The following is a 20,433-nucleotide window of genomic DNA, read 5'->3' as shown; positions in this document are numbered from 1 at the left end:
CAGAGGCTGCAAGCTGAGAAGAGAGGACCATCCTGTGGCCTAGACAAACACGAGGATTTCACTACATCAGGTGCTGATACTGGTCACAGATGGTAAACCTTCTCCTGAGAAAAGAACAGTTTCCCCCTGAGGCTCTGACACTACAAAGGTTTGCCTTTTTTGTAACTGCGATTAGGAATTAAAAAAAGGGTTTTAACAGCATGTAGATTTACAATCAGGCTTGTTATGAGGGCTCACATTGTGACAGTGTGATAATTAACAGCATGCTCTTCATTACAGAAAAACTGCCTATGAATATGTTTTGTGAAGAAATCTGAAACAAGCAGTGAATGCTGCCTTTTGTCCACCTCTATTCACATGATTTCCCAGTATTTACTCTTTCATGCTTATAAGTGATAGTGACAACAGCCTTGAGGTAGATTCAACCAGCATAAGCTTTGTCTGTATATAGGTTGTTTGTGTATAATGCCCCATTGCCCTAAATATGTAACACAAACACCCATAATGCACTGAGGCCACTATGACTTTCTATGGTCTGCATGTGTTTGTGTCTTCCGCCTCTGGAGAGACGATGTGCCTCTTTAGAACCTAATTTAGCATGCTTCATTCTGTGTTTCCAAGGCAACCCCACTAGGTCAGCCAATGAAAGGCTGCGGGTGTCAAGAGGAGGAGTTTAAAACATGAGTGCCTTAATGAGCACACTCACAGTATACATGCTAATAAAACCCGTTTTACACCATATACCATTTTTTATTATTATACTGAATTATAACAATTAAGATGTTAATAGTTCACTGTAATGTTCACTTATTGTAAGTCGCTTTGGATAAAAGCGTCACCTAAATGCAATGTAATGTTGAGACACATTATACAATGATTATTAATTAACTTCCAAACGTTGCTGGTTGTGCATTGACCTGAGCTAAACCAGACACACAGTGAACTTCTTGGATGCTAAAGATAACATTCATAGAACATTTTATTTTTTAAGTTTCCAAGACATTTTAGAAATGATTCAGATATGCTGGAAGGTAATGAATTAGCAAAAAATGTCATGGTGATATTGCCTGTTATCGCGGCTATTATTAAACAAATGAAAGGTCCTATAAAAGGTTTAAGGATCTGGTTGAGCTTCACTACAGGGGCATTGTTCAGATCTATAAAATAAGGCCATAGATTACCTTGATGATACACTACTTAACAGCGTGAAAATAGTAACATGGGACTCAATATCCATGGGATAACACATCGTCTTACCATGTTGAGATTTAAAAAGCTTATTTTCCATACTCCAAAATACACTTTATCAAAGCAAGAGCCAATTTATCCCTCACTGTTAAACATGTTTGAAAACAATATCAAACCTTGTAATGTTCATATTCATATCATTGCACAAATATGGTTAATAATCAAAATTATTTATTCTTGTTCATATTGAAATATAAAAAACGGTACCATGGGCTTGACAAAAATTACCATTGTTTATATAAAATTATCAAATAGTATATTTATTAAAAACATATATAAATGCAATAAACTGTCTCGTTTCAGGGTCATACATCGGACGACAGATAGCAGATGAGATAACATTACAGATACTACTCTTCACTGAGAAAAGGCAACAACACATCTGCTTCATCGTCAGCCTCATCTGCACTCTGCAGTGTGAACACCAACAGGGTGTCACATGCTATTAAAAGCTCTCTTTCATTATCAAATGGAGTCAGTCCGTTGCAAATTGTCAAAGAATAGAGATCAAACATATGGCTTTTTATAAAACACTCAAAACAACATTTTTGAAATAGTTATTAAAACATTCATGCGTGTTCAAGATCCTGAACATGATGATTTCTAATTCGCTTACAAAAAGCAAATATTAAGCTGGATATGCATGTGCTTATAGACGCACATATTTGATAAGCATTCAGGAATATGGATGACTATGAAGTACGGCCCTGCCAGCCAGGGCATTACGTCATTTAAGTGCAATAATAACTCTGCACTGAGGACCTCTGCTGGTGAAAATACTGAATTATATTCTTGAGAATAACATGGGTGACGCAGTACAAACAGCATCCCTACTGAACAACATGGCTTCATCATATCAGGCCTGCAGCCTCTACTATAGATAGAGGGAGCTAGCTGCACCATGATAGGCATGAACACAGAACCAATGTGATCTATGCAGATATCTACTGTTATAAGTAGACTATTTGCCAACATTTACTAATAATTAATTACAAAAAGTGCCTGTAATTTTCACTCATTCATTAGTATGCAAATATGAGTCGTAAAACCAAATTAGGACTCATTGGAAAGAAAGTGAAGCAAAGAGACATGTAAGGAATACTGATGGTGGACATTCAGCCCTACTTTAAATAAGCAGTCAAGACCATCTTATGCTTGGCATCTGGCAGCAGCAGTACCATGCTCGAGTTAGAAATATGAAATAATACTCGCACTAATTACATTGAATATTGTGAACAATATAGTAATATTAAATCTGAGTTGAAATAAAAATGTGCATTTTTGCAAACACTGATACAGATAGAAAAGGTTGTGAAGAGCCTGGCGTCCAACCAGAAGGAGAAAGGAATGAAGAAAAAGAAGGCAAAGAAACAAAAAGGTACAATTTAAACTCTGCTTTTAACATTCCAGACACTTAGTTTGGGAAATACTAGATTATTGGAAGCTGTTTCGCAGACAGGCATCTGTTATAGACAACAGTATGTACCGCAGTTAGTATGTACCGCAGTTAGGAAGTGAAGAAGAAGTTGTGTTTAGATGCTTCCCTGATCAAGTTTGGACTGAAATAGGGCAAACATAACATTGAGAGCATGAGACAAGCAGAGATTTTGAGGAATGATAAAGTTGGAAAATGTTATTAGTAAAATGGTGCAAGATTTAGTGACGCTTTGGCCTCATGCTACATCAAACAACAACAAAAATGTCTAAATAGCTTAATTATGAAACCTGTATATCAATTATAAAGCATAGGCTGTAGGTTACAATGAATACAAGTGTAAACAGAAGTTGTTGTTTTTTTGACCTGATGAACATCAATCTCACTCGCTTTTCCCAGTATGCTGACACACTGTTTACAGAGGAAATGTAGTGCCGTGAACATTTGTTGTGATCTGTTACACCATGAAATGCATGTGTCCTTCAGCACCCGTAACCATGACATCCATCCAGATACGCATGGCCTCAGGTGACGGGGCCACCATATAGTACACCCGATCATGGGTCTTCAGGCAGAACGTCAGCGAAGGGTTGGGGCTCTTGGGTGTGGAAGTGAATGTAATGTTGAGAAAAAAGTGAAGGAAGAATAGGAGGGTAGAGGGGTGAGGTGACGCATGTGTGGGGAAAAAACAAATGGAGGGAGAGAAGCAGAGGATAAACAGATGTCAACATTGTTGAAATAAAATGAGGCATGTGTAGAATAAGCCACAGACGTGTACACACTTACTTTGTGTGCGTTCTTCAAATGGTCGTAGTACACCTCCTCTATGGCTTGAAAGTAAATGACTCCTTTTATCTTGGTCTCATGTTTGTCTGCAAGCGGAGGAATATAAACACAACGGAGATCAAAGCTCGGCCGTAAGAGTATCCTTGCATAGCTTAAGGGTGACATCACTGTTGCAGTTTCACATCTTAAACTTTGAGTTAAGTTAAAGGGCCTCAATTGTGCACATTTTCAGGTTTATATATTTGTATGTAGTGTCTCTACTGTGACATGTTTACATGCTTTAATGTTCAAAAAGCTCATGCTGCCTGTGCTGCAGCACCTCTTTTCACCCTCTGTCTGAAACCAGAGCCTGTCTGCTCTGATTGGTTAGCTGGCCTGCACTGTTGTGATTGGTCAACTGCTTAGAGATGTCCCGCCCCACGTACAATGTGTTGGAGCGCTAGCCAATAAAAGTGTGTGAGTTATATACTGATTTATCCCTATTTTACAGTGGTAGGGGGGGTGTGGGAGAGAAACTCCTTCTGGAGGGAACTTGGGGATTTTAGCTTTTGAGAGCATTTACATGCACACCATTCTCTATGACACACTACAAGGGAAACCCCAAAATGAGGGTAACTCACCTGAATAGTATGTGAGAGTCCTGCGATTCTGGTCGAAAACAAACCAGCGTTTCTTCCAGGTCTTGATCTTGCCGCCCATTTTAACCAGGAAGCCTCGGCAGGTTTTATCAGTGATGGCCAGATGGAAGCAGGCGTCTGGGTTGTGTCCAGCTGCCTCAATGTGACCGTGAAGATCAAAGTCGTCTTTCCTCATAGGGAGGTAGCGGGTCAACAGCCGAGACTATGGGAAAAGCAATTAATTTAGATTTTGTTTATGGTGAAAAAAAACACATCAGACTTCAACATCTTCCTGTCAGTTATTGTGTATACCTGTGATCTTTGTTTCTCCCTGAGCTTCACCTCTCTCTCGACCAGTTTCTGCCTCCTGCTCGTCTCCTCCTGCAAACGTTTCTCCAGTTCCTCTCTTCTTCTTCGCTCTTCCTCCAGAGCATGACTGCGCATCTCCATCTCACGCTCCTGCACATGCCACATAGTGTAAATTACATCCATAAAGACACACACACATCCAAATACACAGCAGGTTTGGGTTATGAATGCACATTACCCGATGCTCAAGGAGCCTGTGCTTTTCAGCCTGGGCCTCTCGCAGTAATCGCTCCATCTCCTCCAGCTTTGCCATGTTGGACATACTGGCACTAATGGGGAAAAATAACAATATTTGAAGCTGCGAGCGATGAGCAGCTCTTCGACGATTGTCCGCAGGTCGATGTCACGCAGATGTTTTCCCGGACTCGGTCGTTAGCAAACATGTGAAGTCTCGGTCCGAACGGACAATGGACATGGGAGTTACAGCAGTAACATAAACATTGTGTTTTATGGCGGATGATGTGTCGCCATGGCAACGGCATAAGATGAAACCCCATAATAGGCTTAGACCGGTATGGAAGCCCTTTTCTGTCCCTGCTTAGAGGATAAAGAATATCCTATTTGTCATGATGAGGATATCAAAATAGTAAGAAAAGGTCTCAGACCTTAATTACATGTATCTGATTAAGGGGGAATACACTACTGTTTGTGATGTGATAAATATACTGCAACAAACAAAAATAAAGAAAATTATTTCATGATAAGAAACTTGTAAGCCCCTAAAACACAAAACAGTAGATACAAAAGGGGCTGTTATTACATTTGCTGATGTTTATGTAACTGTGAGAAAGCGTGGGGAGAGCTGGATGTCTTTCTAAGAACATCTCCTGATTGTCTCTGACAGGCTCAAACTTATCTTCTAAAAATACCACTCTCCTTTTATATTTGCTCAGTCTAAACTTTTCAAAGTAACCTTTTATGTGTACATCATGGCGCTTTCCTCTGACCTGGAGATGTTGTCGGGGGAGCAGGCGGAGAAGCTGGTCTCCATGCTGTCGGAGCTGTCCACACTGACGGTGTCTGAGGTCAGGCTGGTGTCCTGGTAGGAGAAGGAGTCCAAAAACACGCCGGGCTCTGAGATCAGCCTGCTGCAGTAATCACTTCTTCTCTGCCGCTCTTCATTCATGTGTGCATGGCTGTTGTCTGCTGACGGAAGAAAAGTGCACAGTAAGAACATGGAAATACCCTTCAGCCTGCATGATGTAATGTTAAATCACATCAAAAGGCCTGCAGTTTGTTAACTAGTGAGCCAGGTGCCATTACATCTTGCAATCACTATTCAAGGTACACTGATTAAAGTAAATAGAAAAGGATAAAGATAGGGGGAGAAATGTGGAATTGAAATCTTCCAAAAAGATTACTTTACTTTGGCTTTAAACATTACTGTGACTTTTTTAAATTACATTTCTAAAGACAAACCTTACTAACATTTTATCTTGACAAACCATACTATGCCTTCTTTGTATTGCATTTTCAAAGACCTTTCTACTTTATTATGCCGAGTAGTTTGTCAAATGTTATGTATAGCATTCAACATCACAGTATTTTAATGAGTGATCATTTATGATCAAATGTTAATTGTGAAACAAGTTTCTCAAAACCTTATCACACACATCCAATGCCATTAAGATACTTTGTTTTTGTTCCACGTTTAAAGAAAAGCATATATTTTGCTGTAAATCACAAACAGCTAATGCACAGTATTTGTGTTAAAGGTCTCCTATCATGCAAAATGCACTTTTGTATGTCTTTTATGCATACATATGTGTCCCAGGGAACTCACAAAGTGTCAGAAAACAAAACCCTCTCTCTTTTCCTCCGTTGTGTTAAGACAGAAATGTAGTCTTTGATATCAGATTTGAACTAAATGTGGCTCCCGTCGCCCCAGATGAATGCATCAGTTAAACATCTCCTGTCCTACATGTGTAACGCCTGAGGGTCAAAGCTGGTCATTCAGTGTAGATTTGAGGCAGACGAGACACGACAGTCCGGTCCTCTGACTCACTCTTGGGCGGGCGGCGAGTGTTCAGGTCCCGGGGGGAGAAGCTGAAGCCCGGTGGGACGACGCTGCCACAGCTGGAGCTTTGGGACAGAGGCAAGTGGGCCTGAAGAGGAAACAGCAGCACACATGCTGTTCAGGATCAGGCAGGACAACCATCACGCCACTACAAAGTATTTTAATGATGAAACAGACAGAAACTGTGCATTTCTGAGAGTTTGGGTTGATACCTTTCTAGGGACAAGTCTTTCCTTATACAAAAAGTGAAGGCAATGAAATCCCCTCTCCTGCAGTCCAGAACTAGAATGAGCATCATTATATCAAAACAGTTTTTCAATCCGGGTGATTCTTCCTGTAAGGCCTTTACCGTTAAATTAGAAAATGCTTTAAAGTTCACCTATTGTGAAAAATCCACTTCTTCATGTCTCTTATACATAAACATGTGTCCTGCCCTCCGTGTAAAAAGATTCTGAAAGTTTCAGGAAAAAAGATTCACTCTCTTTTTGTCCTGATCAATTTCTATGAAAACCTGTCTGAAAATGAGCTGATCAGATTTTGGCCACTTTATGATGTCATAATGTTTTTTTGTCTTGTGTAACCATTAGCCAATCACCAACCAAGGTAACCCCCCCGTCCTTATCACCTGAATCTCCTCCTAGAGCACCATTGTGTTCTTTTTAACCAAATATCTCTCAGAGGGGCGTGGGGAGTGGCTCCTTATTTTCATCTAAAGTAACAGAGAATCAGGACTTTTGAAACAGGGGGGATTATGGGATGCTGCAATGATCCGTTTGGTGTTTGGAGCCAAACACTTCAGAGACATGTTTTGTATATATCTGATACCTATAATATATTGATGAAAAACTGTATGATTGGGGATCTTTAAATGAGAAAAATACTAATATTTCTGTGACCTTTAATGATAGCTTTTGAGGAATTAGGCAAAGACCTTAGGAGGAAGCGTGCGTCCGAGGGATCTGCCGTAAGCGGTGAGGAGCTGCTGGCTCCTCTTATGAGGTAGGCTGTCACTCGGGTGGGAAGAGTTTTCTTTGTTACTTCTTCTTCTATCCTTCAGGGAGTGCTACAGAGGAATCACAAAGAACAAGATGAGATAAAAAATAAAATAGACTATGTGCCAGAGGAGCACTCGGCTGGTGGAAATACGAAGTTCTATTAAAGCTGTAACTTGCCTCTTTGATGGAGTTGTTAGTGAATGCCTGCCCCTCCGACAGCTCTGCATACTTCCCTTCCAAAGACGCCAGTTTCTCTCGCTCCTGCAGACATCAGGATAAGACCTTCAAGTAGATTTCATGAATGCATGTACTTTATCATCATAATCAAAAATGTTCTTACCTTTTGAAGCATGATGATCAAATTGTTCTTCTCTCTATGGAAGTGCTCTCTTTCTTGCTGAGCCTGCAAGGTGATCTGTGAGGACTGTTTCTTCAGTGTCATGATTCTTTCCTGTGACATAAAAAGCATAGTTTCACCATGTCACACTATCCTGCAACTTAATAAGAGCACAGTAAGGTTTCACATGAGACTTATGTTAGGAAGCGGCAGCAGAGAGAGAAAGAGAAAATCCTCCTTTTAGGATGGGAAAAACATTTATTCTCATCCTGTTTCTTCCCCCTTTCCACAGAATTACCGCTGTTGGAAAATCTATGTATTCTTTGTCTTTAGTGCTATATGAATAATATGTCATGCTTACCATTGCAGTTTCTTGTAATTAGTTCATGCTTTTTTGCAGCTTTATTTTCATGCACAACCTGTAGTAAGATCAATCACAACAAACCACAATGTAGTAATTGAACAAAGCCCTCAAAAAAGAACAATTTCAATGATTACCATAAAACTTGAAGGCTTGAACAGATCTTTTATTTTGTTGCAACAAATAGAAACTTCAAAGTAGCTAAAAGCCTGCACTTTTTAAAATACATATAACAATTGGTCCACCACCAGAAAACAGCACACATTTCAGATGTGGCTACTTTATGGACACTAATCTGCAATCGTACTCCAACAAATGCCTAGTAGAAATCGTACTGATGATATTTCAGCGTTAAAGTACTGTAAGACATTTCAAAGTGATGCGGTGCCAGCCCTGCCTGCAAAGTAAACATGCTTCATGCGCACTCTTGAAACCTCCGTGGCCGTACCTTGCGTGTTACAGTCAGACGCTGATGCTCGGCGATCTCGCGCAGCAGCTCCTGGCTCGGACTTTCTTTTTCCTCGTGCTGATTAATTTCTCTCTCCAGCTTCTGAAACTCCAAATCCTCCAAACTTTTAATCTGCTCTGCAGAACCCTGATAAACAGCACAGAAGCACACACAAATATAACAATCTGAAGCTACATAAATAGATGAGGACACGCTGTGTTGGATCTGCTCTGGGCACAAGGATCACACTTTATGGAAATACATGAATGGACACAGTTTGGGTGTTTTATGACATATTATTCAATGCAAAAAACATGTAAGAGTTTTCCTACTTTTCACAATGTAATAAGTGTTGTGTTTTCTTGCGTATGATTACAGGTTTCAGGTTATTTTTTATTTCCACCAAATCTAAGGCAGATGCGCTAACAACCTCTTTTACACATGGTACCTATTTGGGCCCCTAACCAAATGTGGGAACCAGGGACACCAAGGCAAAAACTAAGTTTTGAAGGTGAGACTGGACGTAAAGGAAGGGATCTTGGATTACAAAGAACAAGGTCAAGAGGATAATAAAGGCACCAAGAAACTCGTTTTGAAGGAAAATAAAAATACAGGCGGGACGGTGCTCACTGCTAACATGAGCTAATCCTTGAAAGAAGTGGTGCGGTTGAGTTAGTTTAGGCGTTCTGCCTAGAGGAGTAACACAAGAATGAGACTGTCTGAATCTGAATCTACAGCATATGCAGGAAACAATGTTGTATTACTTTCTTTGGAGATGCCTTTACATTTTAGCCATTTGTTCTGTTGCACACATGGACTGTTTTAGTAGAGGGTCTTTAGATGAACTTTTAAGCTGCTTTGTAGATCCCATTTGTGATGAACCCTCTTGGAAACCTAATGTGTTTGTTTGGTTCCAAAGGAAATGTAACTGGACCCATGTTAGAGGAAGCTGTGGTTGAACTGAACGGATCTCAGAGTTTGTTAAGTCTCTGTGAACCCGTGTCCACACATTACTGTACATCTGCCAAAGACGTATCATGGCTTGATCATTTGACATGTTTTTACCTGTGATTTCTCCTTGTGGTTAGTGTTCTCAGTACAAGAAATCTTCTTCTTAAGAAGTGTGTCCAGGACCTCTTTATCCCTCTGCAGCTGGGCCATCTCAGACTCTTGTTCCCCCTCCAGCAGAGCACACTCCACCTCCATCTGCAGGAACAAGGGCAAAACAAACTGTCTTCAAAACATATTGTCAATTGTAAGACAAACTTAATAAGCTAATCAGACAGAATCATACAAACAAAAGAGCAAAACGGATGATTATTTCATCCACTTTAATGTTCTTTACTGGGATGAGCTTGTGAGATAAATGTTAAATGCGCTCAAGTTTTCAGTAATTCATTAGTTTGTCTCACACTTTAAAAGAACAAACACTACTGAGCTGTCCAGCTGTCAGCTTTCTACCTCTCGGACAGACTCCTCCATCTGGTTCTCCAGGTCTTTGATCTTCTGCTCCAGCTCCTCCATGTTGTTCAGGACTTGGATCCTCTCTTCCTCTATTTGCGTTACTTCCTGTTTCAGCTGCACGCTCTCCAGGGCCTGCAGTGACATCAGGAACGCATCAATACTTGGCTGTAGAGGAGGCTTGCATATACCACAAAAAACATATTGTTGTATTAAAAAAAAAAAATCACAACACATGAAGTTAGTGGGGAATAAGCTTCTGCGAATTTGATGAGAATACTTTGTATAACATTTTCCACACCATGTGTTGTTAAACTAATTTGCATCAGTTTTTCTGAATAAGACTCGGCAGCTGCTGTTTTAACTCATCCGAAGCTGGATTGCTGACAGCAGGGGCAGGGTTGTTTTCTACTTGGTGTAATGGAAATCTCTATCAGTGCACTGCACTGCCAGTCACGCCAGAACACTCCCACATATTTCATCGTCTACCAACATCCCACACACATTCATTCATACCCATACGTGGGTACATTTAAGAGATCCTGAATTTTCAGGTATTCTTTCTTTTAAGAGTCAGAAGGATTGTTTTAATGGTCACAGCCTCATGTGGCCAGTAGCTCAAAGATTTATAGTTTCCCTGGGGGGATGTGAGCGCTCTTTCCTTCTGCAGACACTGCTCTGAGGAATGCAGATGGTGGAGGAGAGAGGGATTTGGAGTCTGTAAACCTCTGTCCAAATTGACACATTGCAGGAAAGATTGTCTCTAATTTCTAATAACCTGATTGAAGGTTGTGTCTTCCACATAAAAAAAGTATTGGTTTAATACCTGCGTAAATGTGTCCACTGCAATCTCATTTTCACAAGGTCTTCATCCATTCAAACATCTGGAAAAATGCATGCGTTTCCATGCATATACACTAGCATTCTTCCACTCACACACACACAGCCGCACATAGTTGAGCATACATGCACACACACATGCGCACACTAATTCTCCTTGGGATAGAGTCATTTCCTGTTCCCCCCAGTTTGAATGGCTGAGTGCTGAAACAAACCTAGGACTTCTTCATTAGAACCAGACACACCATTAGGCTGTTACCGCTGTAGAGTGGAAAAGCTTTTACAGAGACAGTAACTCAGCGGCACTAGGACTGAGAGGGGGCGTCCCTGGAAACTAAACACACAGTATTTCATACATTAAATACATGTATCTTCATAAATGCTGCTTATGTAAAAATACTTCCTTCTTTAAAACAAAAATAGTTGATAATAGAAGCGATGAGGTCAAATTGTAGTCACATCAAAGCTATGAGGGCTTGTGCAACTGTGATTTCAATGTTTATGAGTCTAAGCAGCCCACATAAACAGGAAATGTGCAAACTGCAGACTGCACACAGTTACTGTATAAACTTCAGACTAAAAGCCAAAAGATTGTGAGGAATCTGCGTCATTGAAAAGAGTTTATGTGTTGAATAATACTGGGAGTGTGGAAGAGACACACTAAATTCAACCACCAAAATAACCCATCAAAGATTCGGGTAAAATGTCCGCACTAATATATACATGGTCTTTATGTCTTAAACATAATTGTACTGACATTCCCATCATAGTTCACATAACCAGTAGCCTACTAGATTTTGAAATGGCGCTCTGTATAAATGCGCCAAGGCAAATGGAAACATGTACCCTGATACTATCAAAGGTAAACAAACAAAGATCAACAAGCTATCAGCAGTCAGAATAAACTGCATTCCTGGGGAGGGGTGTGTCCCGTTAGTCATCACTACAACTTGGTCCTCCCTTCACTCACTCACCCGTCAGTAGCAGGAAATAACTGAGAAAGGGTGAAGAAAACAAATAGGGAGCAGATGTTCCTTTCTTTATCAAAAGCATTCAGTCCAGGTGATGCAGCCTTATCAGACACTTTACCTTGTGTCCTTAACAGTCCTTTTTCAAAGCAGGCATTGGGACTTAGTAGGAGAAGCACAGGTGTTACTAATAACACTAACGATGGCTCGCTCTATTTAAGCATCCCACTAACCCAGGACAGTGTGACAGTGAGCCAGCATGTCCAATAACAGGACGCTGAATCCAAGGCAGCTAACTGGAATCAGATGATTGCACTTAATGGTTAAACCTAATCTATTGCCATACTGTCCACATTTCTGCGATATGCACAGTATCCAATTAGCTAAGGGAGGTTCACATAAAAACATAAAAATCCATCCAGCAATAAAAAACACACAATACCTGTGTACAATACGATACAACGCCTCTTTTCAAATATCAAGAATATCCCATAATACTAGCAATGTTAATGATGCCTCTTGTAGTGAGAAATGTGAAGCTTCTGTAGCTTTTTTGCCTCTTTATTTTACTGCGGTTACCTTTTTTTTTCATCACTCAAAAGAAAAACGTTCTACACTAGCCTCACCAGCGTTAGTAAATGTTTGCTAACTCGTAGCTAATTTCTCAGCAGTTTAGGTTTATTAGCTTAACATTATTATTAACATAGCTATCTGTGTCTGCAGGCCAATTGAATAATTAGCATAATTGTATTCAACGTACAAAAACTAACAGGAAATCAGCTTATTTGAAAATGATATCATGCAGACCACCTTAAAAGTTAAAAAGGGCTCTTGGGAGTTAATTCAGTTTAGAAACAATGGAATTGAAAGAAAATTGAGTTTCAGGGATTTTCCCTTTTTTCATCTGTTTCAAGCTTTGATTTCTGATTTTGGTAATAAGATTGAATTTACCAGATTGTTTCTCTATAATACAATGGTCCAATTTCAATAAACTAGTTCTGGTAATAAAATTGTGATTTTGTTGTTGTTGATGATTTACTGGCATTTGATTTAATTCCTTATCCCTTATAATTTGTAAATATTCAACCCAACCCTTCTGACATGATATTTAAGAGGGTCTGTCAGGAGGATACATTTGGATTTAAAAGCTGACCTTGGCTCTATGGTGGGTGGAAGGTGAGGGGGCGCTGCTGTGCAGGCTGACGGCAGGAGAGTGGGCCCGGGCATCTCTGTAGACGCTCTGCTGACGCTGGCTGACCGGCTGCTCCTCGGACAGCTGGAAGTCTCTGGTTTTGGCTCCGAAGCCGCTCTCTGGAGCCGGGCTGCTGGGAGAGTCGGAAAACACAGACTCATCGTCGGACACCTGCAGCTTCTCCAACTCCTTATTGATCTTCTGCAAGTCAGAAACAGCTGATCCCGCCGGCTCTCTCTCCACATGGCCGAACCCGGTGCACAGGTTTAAGATGGTCTCTAGACGCTGGCACTCCTGTAAGCAGGGGATCCAAACTCAGAGATGGCAAAAGTACACACATCCTTTACTCAAGTAGAAGTACAGATACTCGTGTTTCAAAATACTAGAAGTACTGACTAAACTTCTTTACTCAAGTAAAAGTAAACAAGTATGGGCTTCGAAATGTACTTCAGTAAAAAGTACCCATAACTATCAATTGTTTTATAGAGTAACTGACCTCACTTTATATTAACAGAACAATAATGTCATTGTTAGCTAAGGAATGTTTCGATGCTGAACAACGGCAACATGACAACGTTTTAATTGGTCCCTCTTCTTTAGAGAAGACCAGGAAATGATGGGCACACGTATCGTTTTTAATATCAATAGGCATGCAATGACTCTAGATAATAATGATCACGCCACTAAATGCAGATTAAAACTAAGGTAACAAACCTGTTTTGAAAATGTAAGAAGTAGAAAGTACAGGTATTTGTGTTAAAAATGTAAGAAGTAAAAGTCAAAATAAGTAGTGGAGTAAAGTACTGATACCAGAACAATTTACAAATGTACAGTAAGTACATTAACGAAGTATTTGTACTCCACTACTTCCCACCTCTGTCCATGCTTCATTATTTCACAGCGTTTTAGTTATTTAACTTGTATCTGACATTGTGCAAAATGGTGTTAAGAAGGAATAAGGTTCAAACACAAACTCACCAATCTCTGAACTTTCTGCTCCCTGAGTCGTTCATCTCTCTGATGCAGGTGATAGTCTCTCAGATCCTCTTTGCCATTCAGAGAGCTAATGCTGCCCACCCTTTGTCCAGGACTCAGTCCCCCCTTCCCAAAAGACAACCTCCTCTCCCCAAACCCCAGATCTAAGCCCGTCCCGTCCAGATCTACACCCAAAGAGCTCAAGGAGGCCAGGCTGGCTCTCCTGGAGGTGCTGGGCATGCTGGCTGGCACGGTCACGTCTGGCGGCTGCTCCAGGGAGGAGAGACTGCGCCGCTGCCCCGCTGACCCTCTGTGGGACTCCGAGGAGTGTCGTGATGGCAGTGACAGCGCAGGGGGGTCAGGTGCGTTGTGTAGCCGTGGAAGAGATCGGCTGTGCGTCCCCAGGCTGGTGAGGGAGCCAGTGGAGTACTTCCTCTGCCGGGAGTCTCCTCCAGCTTTGCCCTGAGAGTAAATCCTGCGACCCATGCGAGGGCTGGACGGCACGCTGGCTGCTCCACTTTTGACCCTGGGAGATCGAGGTGGGGGCTGCCCGTAGGAGGAGAGCAGAGAGTTTCCATCGGCTGCGTTAGAGAGGAACAGGCTGTCTTGAGACTGGTGGCGGGAGTGGGAATGTCGGAGAAAGCCGTTGGAACTCAGCTGGCGTTCACCTTGGCGAGGCGACGGAGGCACGCTGCTGCTGGTCATGTAGGAGAGCGTTCTGGAGGCAGGGGGGGGCCTGTCGGTGTTGCTGAGGATGGACAGCGGCCTGGAGGACTGGGACCCCACAGGCGAAGGCACGCTGAGGTACTTGCGGCTGCACTCAGCTGCCCTCAGGCTGGCCTCCAGAGCACTCTTCCTGCGCTGCAGCGTCTCCATAAGATCCTGCAGCTCTGCTTTAGAGCGAGAGCCCCTCAGCAACGTCCCCCCCACCGAGCCACTGCCGCTGTGCTCCATCTTCACACAGTCTGTAGAGAAGAGAGAGTTGACAGAGCATGAAATCCTGTCCCTTTTTGGACTGTGTAATAGTCAGGTTTAATGTAACCAGCTCAGCTAAGAGAAGAGCTATCACTCATGTGCTGAGTAAGGGGAGGGGAAACCAGAGAAGAATGTACGCTCATACAGTTCTGAGCCCAAAACAAACACTGGCTCAATCAGTGGTTAAGGTTCTTCTGAAAATGGAAGAATGATATGGGACCAGGACTAGCCAGAATGCAGCATAGTTTCGTCTGCAAGAGAAATCACTTCCAGCCCAGTACGAATATCTGAGCAAGCAGTCTGAGGACAAAATCCTGAGTCATGGTTGTCTGGACGCTGACTCATTGTTGTGATATTTAAGAATATCTACCTCCTGTACTCCTTTGTCACAACCAATCCTAGTATAAGAGACATTATAAAAAAAACAATTCTGCACATGCATTTAAGGATCTGGAGTGCCAACCCAGCCACAAACTGTGTAGTAAGACCACCCAGTCAGTTTTGTGGGCTGCTTAGGAAAACAGGGGATTCAACAAGCCAATCAGATGTGGCTCACATTAGACATTACAATATACCACCAGAGACATCTGTGTATTTCCATCCATTCCCAAAGGACTTCTATTGCACCATATTTTTCATGCAAACTAATAACAATAGACTGGACTTTTTTGTGAGGGGGGCCTTTAAGAGACAGATGATAAAATGGAGCGTTTCAGACAGAGATATATTCAGAGAGACAGTCGAAAAATCAAGTATCTTTTGCCCTTTATTAAAATTAGCCGTAGCGTGACCTCAGCTTTCCAAAGATATTCTCCTTATTTAGCATGCATTTTCAGGCATTGAAGAAATAGGCTCGAAACATGCAAATGTGATTAAAACTAAGACGTCCAATTGGACATGGACTTATGCCAAAATAACTGAGTTATCCAGATTACTCAATCAACCTTCTTCTTCTTCACAAAGCACTTAAACTAATCCAGACTTTCATGTAAACCAGCTGAAATTATATTTGTTTTGTCATTGCGCTGACTCTGTAAAGGACCTTTAATGAGATGCAGTCAAGACGTGAAATGGATAATCAGTAAGTGTAGATGAGTTTGAGTTTCACCACTTAATGATTTAAATAAAGTGATCAATGTCAGTTAAAGAAAACAATGACGTTTGTTTTGGATGTTGTCTTACCTGAGCTGTAGCCCAGAGTGGAGACAGCACTCCTCTGAGGCAGCATGCTGTGCATCACACTGACCTCCTTTCTCTGATTCAGACCGAGGAGGCAGGATTCAGCTGGACCCTAGTGCTTTGTTCGCTGAGAGAAAGAAAAGAGGGATCAAGAGGAATATCACATAACATGAAAACCCTGTAAAAAAAAAAAAGTGGTAAACAACTAATTTAGCCTAATTTACCTATTGGATTCCAAATAAATGATATAGGTAACCATTTAATCAGTTAAATTCAAACTTTGGAATACACTCATACTAGGGCTGCTCAATTAATCATATTTTAATCACAATTACGATGTTGGCTTGCAACGATTATGAAAACAACACAATCGAAATAAAACGATTATTTATTTATTTTTAAATTATTTTTGTATTGATTTTTCAGTTGAATTATACTTAAAGTTCAGAGTAATCAACTATTAAAAACATACTGTTCAAATAAAAAAAATGCAATAAATGGATGTTTTCAAAGTAAATGGATAATCGTTTTTAATAATCAATTATTGACCCAAATAATTGAGATAATGATTTTTGCCATAATCGAGCAGCCCTAACTCATACTACTGCAACTTCAGCTAGCAGCATCTTTCAGCAGCAACATATTTAAAGAGCATCACAGGAAGTTGAGTCCATGACTTGCGGTCCCAAAATGTATCCTCTGACAACTCTGCAACAATACCTCGATTCAAGCAGATATTTCAGATGTGCATATTTAAACAGAAATGGAGGAGAAAAAAACGTTCCCAAAGACTAAGTAGGAAAACAGATTCAGAGGAAAGTTTTCTGTCTGGCTCAGCGTCTCCAATAAAAACCAAGTCTGAAAAGCAGCAATCTGCACCTAAATCTTTGGTTTAACACCCTGCTCATGACCATTCCTTAAAGTTTTCCCTCAGACTTATTGAGACAGCTGCCAGAGTCAAAGTTCAGGCAGGGTCAATCTGGACTGGGATTGCTTTTAAATATGCATTTTCTAATTCAAACAACATTTTCATCCTGAATCTTTGAGTACAACTACCAAATGCACATCTTAAAAACCTTAACCTATGAGTTCAATATATTCTTCCTTTTAGGCTCTTGTGACTTTAGATGTGATTTGTGAAATATAATGAGTACATTATTATTGGGTCATCATAAACAAAGAAAGATTGAATGATGACAAAACAGCACTAAAACAGCCTCCAACCCTCAGCAAGAAAAAGGCACTCCTCTATTTAAAAGAAATATAACATACTAAGAAATCCTAGACCCGCACTCAGGTCATTACACATGAAATTCAGATTGAGTAAAGTTATTTTCAGTGTCTGATTTTTCAGTCAGACATGACTGCTTCCTGAATCCACAGACAGAAAAAGAGAGAGAAGACTGATCCAAGATTTTCTTCTCCTGCTGTCTGGAGAGCTGGGCCTCCAGGAAGTAAGGTATCCTTTTACAGTCACACAATCAATCAGCATGAGTTCATTCCCCAGACCTCCTGAAAAAAGGGGAGGGGGAGTGAGCCCCCAGCCTCACGTCAGGAGCAAAAGCTTTTACAGCATCACCCAGACAACAGTCCGGCAGGGAAATGCAGATATAAACACAGAGAGATGTAAACAGTTTGAGGAATGGCTTGGAGAAGAAGTGTGGTAATACTGAGGACATACTTTTACTTTGCCTCAGCCTCAAACCGCTGTTGCAAAATGACATTGTTATGGTGGGAAACCTCACAGATATGCAAACTGAATAAGCTTCAAAGTCAATTAGGCGTACAATTAGCAACCAGAGCCCATGGTGAGATCTCGAAGTGTCTTAATTTGTCTCACCAGAAAATCCAAAACACAATTTTAAATGATACATAAGAAATCAGCCAACAAACAAACACACGGACTGACTCATAAACACTGTTGGCTGTCATCCAGTATTTTTTGGAATTATTCGTGTCAATTCAGACACAGCAAAATGAACCAACACCTCTTAGCCTCAAAACCATGTTAGCTGACAATCCATTCCCTAGACATGCTTCTGTACATGTTTGCATCTTTCTTGTGCAACAGCTTGACACATTTGCCTGACTTCCACATTCTTCAGTGTTTTTACGCACACGTTCACAGCTCTTCATTTAGCAACAACTGTGCATGCAGTGTATGATAAACAAAGTATGAGTGTAAATTAGCCAAAATGCAGCCATGTGATCCTCCGGGAGCATCCCTGTTAGTATCGACCAGGACATTAGGGAGGTGAGTGGATCGACTTCTGCGTAAAAAGAAAATCGACTAACCTTTGCTCTCGGTCTCACTCACATAGTGTGTTTTTTTATCGCGTCTGCTGCTGCGGAGTCCTCTCTCTTTATGAAACGAGAAACTAAAGTCTTCCCATGACAAAGGATCAGACAGCAGACCCTTCCCCTTGCTTCCCCTCCCACCTCAACTTTTAGCTCACTCTCCTCCCCAGGAGAGTGAAAAGGGTGGAGGGGGGGAGTGTGTGGCATGCATCAGGCGCTTCTGCTGCCCCTCCCTGGTTAGATAGAACATTGCTCATGTGCAGAGAGCAACAAGATGAGCCTTAAATAGGACATATTACGCTTGCTTTCCGATTCATATTTGTATTTATTTCCTCTGCTGTGGCATGTAAGCTTTAATGTTCAAAAAGCTCTTTATTTTTCTCATACTGCCTGTACTGAAGCACCTCTTTTCACCCACTGTCTGAAACCAGAGCCCAGTCTGCTCTGATTGGCTGGCTGGCTCTGTTGTGATTGGTCAACCACTTAGAGATGTTCCGCCCATTAGCCTATCACCTACAATGTGTTGGAGCACTAGCCAAAAGAAGTGCAATGTTACATAGTGATGTCACAATGATCAATAATCTGCAGTATCATGTTGTTACTATATCATATTACAGCATACAGATTTCAGTGATTTACTGTGAATCTGTACCTGTCTCTGATCTCCATTTTCTATGTCTCTCTTTAAACCCTTGATCTGTACTCTCTTTACTTCACATAATGTCCACAATGGCAACAGTTTTCTTGTCTGCTTGTTTGTTCACACAGTGCAATAACTAAACTCTCCCCTTTTCTCACACAGAGGAGTCTTACCACATTGTGGGGTTTCTATAGTGGAAAAAGCAAGAGCAGGCAATAAAGTTGTAAAGTTGACTCTCAGATTGTTGTTTCAGCAGTATGTGGAGGCAGGAGGAGGCCCCATCGTTGTGTTTGAAACAGAGCCAACCTCACTCCCCCTGTGAAGCCAAGTCGAAGCCCCTCACAGTCAGACACTGAGAAACACTACCCATACAGCAATCCCAAAGATATTTAATATTCGGGTCATTCTTTGATCTAATAGATGTTCAACAATGAAAAACAGCATGTGTGGTTAATACAAGAGAAAAAAAGTAGATGATACATTAGAAAGTTCAGGGACTAGAATTAATGCAAAATTACTTTGGAAAAGTCCCCTGAATCCCACTGAAAATCTTGAACCTTCATGCAAAACAACTTCAATTACATCATAGGGAGGGGGCTGCGGAGTGCAGCCTGGACTAGATGATTACTTCCAGACTCAGAGCCGGGGTCTTTGTCATAAAAACCCACAGGCACACACACATACACACGTCTGTCAGCCTCACTCTTTCATTCCTTAACAATTCAGGAAAGTCAAATGACACCTATACATCTCAGGAGGGTCTCATTTGAAAACTGGGAAACGGTATTACCAACACATTGATTTAACAGTTATAGGGCTGGAATGTCATTCCACTTCCTGCCAAAAAGTGTGTTTTTTAAAAAAAAGTTAAGATTTGAAAGTATACACCCCTCTATTTGCTGCAAACTGTTGTGTGTGTATGCGAAAATGAAACCATGTGTAGAGCGAATCTAGAGATTCTGACTGAAGGCTGTGGAAAAACCAGGGAGGAGGGGAGCCGAGAAGCTGGAAGAGAAATTAGTGTCAGATTGTGGGAATGGGTGTACATTCAACTCGGGTAATTTTTGGAAGGTCTGAGTCACAGCGTGAAAAGTCTCAAATATCTCTCCCAATCGCAAGAGGCCAAAGTCAATAGGCAATTTTAGGTGTTAAATCTTTTTGTTTTCCTTAAACTGGACTATTGTTGATTCATCTTGTTCTGTCTCGTTTTGTTCACCTGCCCCTGGATACAAGGGGCAAAAAACTTGACTCCCAAACTATTTTAACTTGGAAACACCTTTAATCTTAAAATG

General features: G+C 41.1%; 1 protein-coding gene across 4 annotated transcripts; it reads right to left on the bottom strand.

Annotated features, from left to right (window-relative positions):
* Positions 1–1,462: 1,462 nt before the first annotated feature.
* phldb2a (pleckstrin homology-like domain, family B, member 2a) lies at positions 1,463–18,634 on the bottom strand. Of its 4 annotated transcripts, none has more exons than XM_034199382.1 (17): positions 18,499–18,634; positions 16,207–16,330; positions 14,053–15,014; positions 13,036–13,368; positions 10,075–10,209; positions 9,679–9,819; positions 8,614–8,760; positions 7,808–7,918; positions 7,645–7,728; positions 7,404–7,535; positions 6,461–6,560; positions 5,403–5,601; positions 4,634–4,724; positions 4,399–4,545; positions 4,090–4,309; positions 3,470–3,555; positions 1,463–3,281 (listed from the first exon to the last, which is right to left on the bottom strand). In XM_034199382.1, the coding sequence occupies exons 2-17, from the start codon at positions 16,259–16,261 to the stop codon at positions 3,141–3,143; spliced, it is 3,084 nt and encodes a 1,027-aa protein (XP_034055273.1). In that variant the 5' UTR covers positions 16,262–16,330; positions 18,499–18,634; the 3' UTR covers positions 1,463–3,140. The 4 variants fall into 4 exon arrangements, with proteins under 4 accessions (XP_034055273.1, XP_034055275.1, XP_034055276.1 ...); XM_034199384.1 differs by having other exon boundaries at positions 5,403–5,598; XM_034199385.1 differs by having other exon boundaries at positions 8,614–8,721.
* Between the last annotated feature and the right edge of the window lie 1,799 nt (positions 18,635–20,433).

Source organism: Gymnodraco acuticeps, unplaced genomic scaffold (assembly GCF_902827175.1).
Source record: "Gymnodraco acuticeps unplaced genomic scaffold, fGymAcu1.1, whole genome shotgun sequence".
In the NCBI taxonomy this organism is placed as follows: domain Eukaryota; kingdom Metazoa; phylum Chordata; class Actinopteri; order Perciformes; family Bathydraconidae; genus Gymnodraco; species Gymnodraco acuticeps.
Note: the sequence above shows the minus strand (reverse complement) of the source record. Positions and strands in the feature narration are given on the sequence as shown.

What these genes read in the sequence shown, in the direction of transcription:
- phldb2a (XM_034199382.1), bottom strand. Translation starts at nt 16,261, where the DNA reads ATGCACAGCATGCTGCCTCAGAGGAGTGCTGTCTCCACTCTGGGCTAC. An exon ending in ACCACAAGGAGAAATCACAG is followed by an intron (nt 8,761 to 9,678) that starts GTAAAAACATGT and finishes GCTGTTTATCAG; the next exon opens with GGTTCTGCAGAGCAGATTAA. An exon ending in TCCCCCGACAACATCTCCAG is followed by an intron (nt 4,725 to 5,402) that starts GTCAGAGGAAAG and finishes TTTCCCCATTAG; the next exon opens with TGCCAGTATGTCCAACATGG.